We start from the raw sequence: 9,952 nt of genomic DNA, 5'->3' as shown, positions 1-9,952 counted from the left end.
GGGGGACGCTTTCCCCCGTATTACTGACAAAATCTTCTTCACTTCTTTCTTAAAATTGACTTAATTTTCATAACTAAGGTATGACTTCGTAAGAGCATCTATCTATTTATCTATCCGTCTGTCGATCTATCTATCTATCTATCCATATCTATATCTATCTACCTATGTCCGAATTCTTGTTCGAAAGGATAGCTCATATTAATTTTCGACATTCTAGAAAAAAAAATAATAAAATATAATTATATAAAATTTAAATGTTTGAAACCTAAATTCATCATTTGATCTTTTGTTCGTATACCGGTAAAAAAATTGTTTCTTTTACTTAGACTTTATAATAAAAGAAGACTTAAATTAATCATTATTCATCCTTGGTTTCAGAGCCTCTACTGAAAAGCATATCTTATATTGATTATTCATAACTTACATTGCAGTTTGGTAATTTCCTTCCTTACTAGGCTATATATTTCCCGTTGGAGCATCTGGGCTCACCAAATTCAACAGGGAAAACAGCCCATTGAGGAATAGAAATACGGAAGCAGATTGAATAGTGTGACTGAGTGTACCCTCAAGCAAGAAAACTCTAACCCTTAGGACACCCTTTTTGCACCCTTAGCCCAAGGGTCACAAAGGGTCTTAATCAGTCAGTGATTTTGCCCGGAAACTTTCCTCTTGAAGAGCTGAATTCTCATAAACCCTGTCATTGATGCCTTATTTGGCTGTGCCATAAGTTTCCCCATTATGCCAAAAGTTAGTTATCGCAGTCGTAGGATAAGACTGATTGCGTCAAAAATATCATTTTGAAAAATAGTGGAACGATATCAAGACGGGGATCAATTAACCGTGATTTCAGCATTAAAACATAGACTTTAGAGTTTTTTTCTCCATCCTAAATCTGATTTTAGAATACTAGTTTCGTTTACAACACTATCATATTTTTTTTTCTCATATTTACTCGATGATTCCCCAAAATTATAGGTTTTAGAATTTTTTTTATCCATCCTAGATTTATAGATTCACAAATTTCCTTCTGTTCACTATACTATAATAATCTCCTCTGATATATATATATATATATATATATATATATATAATATATATATATATATATAAATTGGGATTTTAGACATTTTAATCCATCCTAGATCTATAGATTCGCAGTTTTCATTTTGTCCAAAACACAAATACAATTATTTTTCTCAAATTTACTCGGTTTTTTTTTCATTTCTTGTATTATTTTTCGTTCTTCATCTTATATGTCGACGAACAGTCATTTCTCTTTTCTTATGACCATATTTCAAAAAGTTCTTTTTCTTTACACTAAACTTTTCTCATAAGTTTTTTTATGATTTTCTCTGTCCTTACCTTTCTTCCACAGAGCTATTCTCAAAACAAAACTCCTCTTTACATTCAACTGGTTTTATATTAGTCTTTGTTAAACTGAAAATATCAAATTCGTGAATTTGTGTATTTCTCATTCGTTCATCAAAGTTGTGACGGGCCAAGAGAAGGTTGTGACTGAAAGGCTGGATGAAAGCAACTGAGTAAACATTATTACAGAACATTCGTTTATATATACATAAACTGCAGGTAAAAAGGGCATACAAAACATAACAGGCAATTTCATGTTCAACCGACAAGCACAACGGTTAATAGTTAACAGTGAGAAAAACAGACATGTTATTTAAGGTTCCTATCAGTGCAAGGGGGAGAGCGAGGATACAAGCATAATACATACAAAAAAGGAAATGTAGTTACTGTGTACGATCGTGTGAAACAAGGTTGGCACAAAATCATTTAAAGCAGTTTAATTCAGTTATAGAAACCCACTTGCAATTCAAAGGACAGAGATTCTTTCACTTAAAGTGCCCTAGTGGGACCCGAGTCATGTAAAATCACAGAGATATGGCTGATATCTGGATTTCATCCATTGACTCTTGGGTGAAACATAAAAATTCTACCCATAGTAGATTGCGTTTTCTATAGATTCACGAGAAAACTACATGTAAAATTTCCCTAATAATTCTAATAACAAGTAAACATGGTTTTTAAAGTAAATCAAGACCATAATTGAAGTTAAAAAGAATTATAAGCATATTTCACACACACCCATTTGAAGTTAAAAGCAATTTAAAATATATTTCAAACCCACACATGAAATCAAAAGCAATTAAAAGCATATTTTATACCCTCACTTGAAGATAAATGCAATTAAATGTGTATTTCACACCAAAACTTCAATTTAAAAGAAACTGCAAGCATAATTCGCACCCATACCAAAGTAAAAGCAATTACAAGCATAACTGAACTTAAATTCTATAAATCAATTTACAGCTGTTTGTTCATATTTCCACCTAAGAAGGAAATATCTAATAAAAAAAAAAAGTTTCTACAGTAATTTTACGAAAGGAAATACTATCTTCGTCAGACAAAATATCAATAAAACCCTTTTTTTATGAGAGAAGTTAATGATTATTTTAACGACCCCTTCTTATCCATGATTGTGATCTGACCTGTGTCATGTTTTCCCTTTTTTTCATTTTCAATCAAAACAATATTTCAAAATAGAATGATTCCCTTCTAATTCAATAGTTTCTAAATAAATCTGTTGGTTATAAAAAACAATAGTGAAACCTCCGAACAATATTCGATAATAACGACCAGAAAAGAGTGCGTGATAAAACTTTTTAATTGGACAAACGACTCAATTACAGGAATTCCTGTAGGATGCTAATATAATCGCAAAAATGAAATAACTGGCAGTTTAAAGATTGTTCGTGAATGCCAGAAGCAAGGAACACTGGAAATGAACTACAGAATAATCATATGATCAGCGCCCAAGCCACCACTCCTTCTATCTGAGACCAGGTAGACCCAGGCAATGGGTTCTGATGACTAAGTAGGTAAACCTATAGGCAATATAGGACCAGGAAGGATCAGGTAAAGGCTGCTGATGACTCAGCAGGTAGATCTAAAGGCTCCCCAAAAGCTACCATCCTATATATATATATATATATATATATATGTCACTTACTCCCTCACTAAATCCCGTCCGGAATTCTCCGGGTTGGGTCCTGCATCTGATATCGCCATTCTCTCCAGAGACTCCTATCCAATGCCATCTGTGCCAGCTGCTGAAATGTCTCGCCTATATTTGCTTTCTTGAAGGTTTTCACCCATCTATCTCTTGGTCGTCCTCTCGGTCTATTTCCAGCCACATGACCATGAAGCACTATCTTTGGCCATCTGTCCTGTTCCATCCTCTGTACATGACCAAACCATCTCCTCTGATTATCTTCCACTCTAATCAGAATTGTGTCCTCAACACCAGCCATTTCTCTCACTCTCTCGTTCGTAATTCTGTCCTCCCATCTTACACCACAGATTCTTCTCAGACATTTCATTTCAAAGGCTAATAACTTTTTCTCTTTCTTCTTCAGTATTCTGCATTCAGCACCGTATATCATTGTGGGGATTACTATTGCTCTTAATAGCCTAATTTTCAACGTAATTGATATATTTCTATCTTTCCAGATTCTTCTTAGCCTTCCAAATGTTTTCTGGCCACTTGAGATTCGGTCTTGAATTGCTGTTTCCATCTTTCCATCTGCTGTGGAAAACACTCCCAAATATTTAAACTCAATGACTTGTTCCACTTCTCCCTCTGATAGCTGTATTTCTAAGGCCTCTCTCTGGCGTCCAAGTTTTTTACTTTTGGTTTTCTCTCTATTTATCACTAATTCATACCTACTGCACTACTCCTCCACCATTCTCAACACTCTCTGAAGTTCCTCCTTAGTTTCTGCTAAAAGTTCTATGTCATCTGCATACCTCATGTTAGATATTTTTGTCCCTCCTATATCTATGCCACCCTCATAATCTCCAAGTGCCATTCTCATAACCCATTCCAAGTATAGGTTGAAGAGGTGTGGTGATAGTGGGCAACCCTGTATAACCCCACCAGTGGTTATGAACTCTTCTGTCAAACACTTTCCTTTTCTTACTCTAGCCGATGTCCTTTCATACAATCTCCTGATGGTTTCCAGTATTTTTGGTTCTAATCCCCATTCCTTCAAAATCCTAATCATTCCTTCCCTCCATATGGAGTCAAACGCTTGCCTGAAGTCAATAAATACACAATACAGATCTTTTTCCTTCTCCCAGAATTTTTCTATGATTTGTGAGAAGGTGGATACATGATCGATTGTTCCTCTACCCGCCCTAAATCCTGCTTGACCCTCATCAATTATTTCCTCTTCTGGCCTTGCTATTCTACTTTGTATGATTTTTGCTAAAACTTTATAAGCATGTGGTAATAGACTGATGGGCCTATAATTTTTGCATAAGGTGGTGTCCCTTTCTTGTGTGTTGGAATTATAATGTTTTCAATCCAATCATTTGGAGCTGCTTGTCCATCTACTATATCCCTGCATAATTCACACAACCATCTTTCTACCATTTCACCGCCTGCTTCAAGCAATTCCTTTGGTAGTCCATCTATTCCTGGTGCTTTCCCACTTGACATAGCTCTTAAAGCTTTTCCCACTTCTTCTATCAGGAGATCTGGCGTTTCCTGTATGTTCCTTAGCTCTCCTCTTAGTTCTGGATAATCTTTTCCAGTTACCCGTCTTCCACTTCCTTTTAGATGTTCCTCGTAGTGCGTTTATATATATATATATATATATATATATAGATGGCCAGACACGTTGTTCTTTATTTAATTAGGGAGATACTTTGTTTCTATCCTCATTATTATTATTGCTGTTGTTTTTATTATTGATATGAAAGGCAATATGATACAAAATATAAAAAGAACACGATAATGAGCAAATCCTACAAACGAAGAATGAAGACGTCATTAACTTCAATACCTCATATCTCCGAGTATTTATGTCCCCGCCTAACAACACGTCCCCCCCCCCCCCCCCCGAGTGTCCTATAGAATGGAGTCTGACAAGGCATAACTTTTGGAAGAGACAATAAAAGACAAAGAAGACGCCTTAAGGTAGACTAAAAGCCCGCAATGGCAGATGGAGTCTCCTTTAATCGTTCATTTATGATCCCTTGGCTATTATATGGTCTATTCACGGGAGCTTTGTCTTGACCCCATTGTATATATAAGTTTCTCTTCGTCGTTTATATATGGAAGATATATTTCGACGTTGTTGTTATACTTAAAAATATATTACATTCATTATTCATTACTTCTCATGTAGTTTTTTTTATTTCCTTATTATATTTCATCCATGTAATAATAATAATAATAATAATAATAATAATAATAATAATAATAATAGTAATAATCAGACTATTGCACTATCAGACTAGAAATGCGTCCCGGTATACCTCGACAGAATTCAGAATATCCGAAGTCTATAGATTTGAAGAGAGAGAGAGAGAGAGAGAGAGAGAGAGAGAGAGAGAGAGAGTGTTTGTGTATGATATACCATGAACCAATTGATTTTTCCTAATGCCCGAGTAACTGAAAAATCAAAAACTCCACTTATGTATAGACGACGCATTAAACTCAATTTACCTATTGTAAAATCCCCGTGCAATATTAGCCACTCTGATATCGAAAACAAAAATGAAAATGATACAAGAATCAAAGCCTCAGAGTATAATGGTCAATATCAGTCACCTTAATCATCCTTGAATTACAATCTGTTACTATTTTGAAAATGTTTTTCTTTTTCAGCATTCGTACAAAGGTTTTTGCTAATGAGACAACCGTTTTTATTGGACTGACCTCCAAAGCACAAGGATAAATATTCTTTGAAAGGGACTAAGTTTATTATTATTATTATTATTATTATTATTATTATTATTATTATTATTATTATTATTATTATTATTATTATTATTATCTAGGCTTCAACCCTAGTTAGAAAAGCAGGATGCTATGACCCCAAGGGCTCCAACAGGTAAAATAACTCAGGGAGGAATGGAAATAAGGAAACACATAGAATAGTGTGCCCGAGTGTACAGTCAAGCAAGAGAACTCTACCCCAAGACTGTGGAAGAAAATGGTACAGAGGCTTTGGCACTAACCAAGACTAGAGAATAATGGTCTGATCTAGAAGTGTCCTTCTGCTAAAAGAGCTGCTTACCATAGTTAAAGAGTCTCTTCTACCCTTACCCTAATGGCCATCGAATAATCACAGTGCAGAAGTTAACAATAGACAATATGTAAAGAAACAGATAATTGAGTGAGAATTGCAGCTCGTTTAATCAAGTGAGGAGGTTATATATGCATTTATGTATGCTCCCTGCACAACGAGCGGATAAAATGAAAACAAGATAAAAAAGGAAAAAAAAAAAGGAAGATATTCTAGCTGGATAATTATAAGAGGTCTTGGTCTTAATGGTAGAAGTTAAGTCGTTACTGCCACCTAACTGCAAAGTGTGGCTTTAACAGCTCATACAATTTCCCCTTGCACAGGAAGTACACACAATTCAACTCTATTATCAAACTAGTGTATGCGACCTGTCAATAATGACGGCTAAATATTTAGATAGATATGCACACACACATATTAAGCCCTTCCCACCCCCTCACCATTCCCTAACTACCACATGGCAGTTTGGATAATTTCTGAGTGATTGTTGCTCCCCAGTGGCAGGAACGTTACCAATAGGCTACCACAACCCTAGAGGTAAGGAGGTGATTTAGACCAGTTAATAAAATCATTAAGAGGGAAATTAATTGTTTATTTGATTTCTTTTTAGTGTATATTTTATGAAAACAAAACACTAATAAGACTTTTTCTTGAAGTTTGCTTTTTTCCCTAAAATTAATATGGAATCAAATATATAAGAAGAATATCTTCTTTGGACTCATGTATAACATATTAAAAATGACATAACATTTCGAGAATCTCTTCGACAAGAATTATCAAAATTCTGAATACTGTTCCATCATCGGGTTGTCTTGTCCATGGAAAATGGTTATCAAAATTCCACCCCCCCACCCCCACCCCCCAGCCCCCACCCTCCCCCAAAAAAACTGGTACCGATCAGGAGGGGATAATATCTCTTGTTGGTTGTTGTGGCCTATCGGTAAAGTCTCCGCCTGGGGATTGCAAGACTGAGGTTCGAGTCCCGCTCAAACTTATTAGTTCCTTAAGTGTTTGTAACCTCACCATCCTTGCTTGGGGGAGCTTATATGGCTACCTGCTGAGTCATCAGCAGCCATTGCCTGGCCCTCCCTGGTCCCAGCTTGGGTGTTGAGGGAGCTTGACCGCTGATCATATCTATAGATCAGTGTTTCCCAACCTTTTCCAACCCTAGCACCCCCTGTTGTCATGTCTAAGCAGTCCAGCACCCTCTAATTATCTTAATCATTAATATCTTATTACTAGGTAACTAAAATGATAAAGGAATGTGAAGTGTACTGCTTGATCAATTTTATTTTGTTCATTCCTTAAAACTAACACAAAATACCAATATTGTTTATAAAAGAAATAAAAAAAAATTATATAAAATTAAATTGCATGGATTTAAATATGTACAACTGGGTAATCAATCATACTGTACATACATCAATGTGATTTTTGCTGTTGTTTATAGGCAACTAGTTTCTCAATTCTAGGCTTTGTGTTGGCCAGAGCCACCCTCATATCAGGAAGCAACCCAATTTGAAGTTGGATTCGGGCAGTTGTTTTGATTTGGAGCATGGTGGTAAAAGCCTTTTCACAGAGGTAGGTAGTTGGAAATGGGATGATCATTTCCAGTGCTGCCTTTGCTAATCCAGGGTATGCTACCAACTGATCACACCAGAAACCTGACAGGGTAGTGTGCGAAATTTTGTTTGACAACCCTGGTTCACCTGTAGATCAATAAGCTCCTCCTTTAGGTTATCATCATCATCCATATCTGCCAAGAAGGGCTGCTGTATCCATTCTGGAAATGAATGATCAATGGGAAAGTATTGTGCCATAGTGGTCTCTAGGAGAGAGAGGTGAGCAACAATATTTTCTATAAGCATTGGCTGGATTGTCTTGTCTCCATGTTTTTCATCCAAGATAGGAAAGCTTCCCACATTTCCTCCCTGGATTCGACGCTTCCACAGTGATATTTTCTTCTTGAAGGCTTCTACCTTCTCTGTACAATCAATGTTATTAGCAAACATGCCTTGCATGGACAAGTTGAGAACATTCAGATGACCGAAAATGTCTGCCAGGTAGGAGAGGGAGAGAATGAGAATTTCGTCCTCAAAATTTTCAGCAAAATCACTCTGATACTCTCGGAGAAATATTGCAATCTCATCAGCGAGCTCTGCAATACGTGCCAGCATTTTTCCGCGGGAGAGCTATCGCACTTCAGTGTGGAAGAGAAGCACCTGATGTTCACTTCCCATCTCCTCACAAAATAACTTGAACACTCTGTGGTTTAAAGCACGTCCCCGGATGTAATTGACAACTTTAACACAGACGGACAGAACTTCTTTGAAATGAGATGGCAATGTCTTTACCGCCAAAGCATGGCGATGGAGTACACAGTGCTTCGTAATGATATCTGGTACCCTCTCCTTCACTAGAGCAGCAAAGCCAGACTTATTCCCCAGCATGGCTGGGGCACCATCTGTCCAGACTGATCCTACCTTCTCCCACTTGATCTGATGCTTCTGAAAGAATTCGTCCAAGAGTCGGAATACATCTGCTGCTTTAGTCGTTGTCTGCAAAGCCAAACAGAAGAGGAATTCATCTTTAATCTCACCATCTTTGATGTAACGGGTATACGCAATCAGTTGACTTAGGTTGGAAACATCAGTTGATTCATCCAACTGCAGACTAATGCGGGTAGGACTTGCTTGAATCTCCTCTACAATTTGGTCCAAAATGTCACAACTCATATCTTCAACTCTTCCTCTAATGACATTATTGGACAAAGGCACATCCTTCATCTTCTTGGCTGCCTCTGTTCCCAAAATTAACTCAACCATCCGAATGGTGCATGGCTTAATCAAATTTTCTGGAGCCGAATGCGAAGCCTTGGCCCTAATGCACTGGTATGCCACTTCATATGAAGCTTGTAGAAGGGGTTTTTGCACTGGCTTGAATCCAAGTTGGGTAGTGTACCTTTCTTTTCATATCTAGCCCTCTTCGCCTGCAAGGCCTCGAGAGACTGTTCATGTTCTGTGGTTGGATGCTTCAACTGGTGGTCTCGGAGTCTAGCAGGCTTCAAATTTGAGTTGCAAATGATAAAATGGCAAGTCATACACTGTGCCCGGTCTGGTCCTCCCTTATCGTCCAGGAATGCAGTGAAACCATATTTAACATATTCATCACTCCATTTGCGTGTCTTCGGCATGGCAGATTCACATAAACCTGCAAATGAATGAAGAGAAGGATTCTAACAAAAAAGCAACAATGAAACTTTTATAAATGACATTAAGAAACAAAGAAACAGACTCAGATTATCATCAAAACATAATGCTATTAACAGTTAGCCTCTCCACTACTACTGCCCTCCCAACGGTAATCTAATTAAAAAAAAAATCGAGCATAGCTTCCCTATCCTTTCTATAATTATATTGATTTCACTATGGGTGGCGGGTTTGGGAGGGGTATAGTATTAGATGGGGTTGCGGGAGGAAAAATGAGAAGATATGGGAGAAAGGAAAGCAGAGTACAAAATATATATTTGACAAGAAGAAAGCAGCAAGTTTTTATAAAAAAAATATGTTGGAAATAGGGTTTAGGGTTGCCATATGTCCTGATTTTCTCAGACATGTCCTGGATTTAGGTGTCAAAATCATGGTCTGAGGGGAATGTTAAAATTTCTTCAAATGTCCATAATTTCTTCTTTAATGATGAAAATATATGTATATATATACATATATATATATATATATATATATATATATTTATATATATATATATATATATAGATATATATATATATATATATATATATGTAATAATAATAATAAAAATAACAACAACAAAGACAA

The 9,952-nt window shown here is 36.5% G+C and overlaps 2 protein-coding genes across 2 annotated transcripts; both read right to left on the bottom strand.

The window, feature by feature from the left end:
* Positions 1–158: 158 nt before the first annotated feature.
* On the bottom strand, positions 159–8,293 carry LOC137625611 (protein FAM200C-like). The gene is made up of 3 exons (XM_068356522.1): positions 7,826–8,293; positions 1,363–1,523; positions 159–213 (listed from the first exon to the last, which is right to left on the bottom strand). Exons 1-3 carry the CDS (start codon positions 8,291–8,293, stop codon positions 159–161), a joined length of 684 nt encoding a protein of 227 aa, XP_068212623.1.
* Positions 8,294–8,308: 15 nt separating this feature from the next.
* LOC137625610 (protein FAM200C-like) lies at positions 8,309–8,941 on the bottom strand. The gene has a single exon (XM_068356521.1). It carries the CDS (start codon positions 8,939–8,941, stop codon positions 8,309–8,311), a length of 633 nt encoding a protein of 210 aa, XP_068212622.1.
* Positions 8,942–9,952: the final 1,011 nt, after the last annotated feature.

Source organism: Palaemon carinicauda, chromosome 32, assembly GCF_036898095.1.
Source record: "Palaemon carinicauda isolate YSFRI2023 chromosome 32, ASM3689809v2, whole genome shotgun sequence".
NCBI lineage: Eukaryota > Metazoa > Arthropoda > Malacostraca > Decapoda > Palaemonidae > Palaemon > Palaemon carinicauda.
This window is presented reverse-complemented; position numbering and strand designations above follow the sequence as displayed.

Excerpts from the sequence above, each read along its gene's own strand:
- LOC137625611 (XM_068356522.1), bottom strand. The coding sequence starts at position 8,293 with ATGCTGGCACGTATTGCAGAGCTCGCTGATGAGATTGCAATATTTCTC. Across the intron at positions 1,524-7,825 it reads AGGAGCTTATTGATCTACAG|CCTTTCAGTCACAACCTTCT; the intron begins GTGAACCAGGGT and ends GCTTTCATCCAG. Across the intron at positions 214-1,362 it reads AATAGCTCTGTGGAAGAAAG|AATGTCGAAAATTAATATGA; the intron begins GTAAGGACAGAG and ends TTTTTTTTCTAG.
- LOC137625610 (XM_068356521.1), bottom strand. The coding sequence starts at position 8,941 with ATGGTTGAGTTAATTTTGGGAACAGAGGCAGCCAAGAAGATGAAGGAT.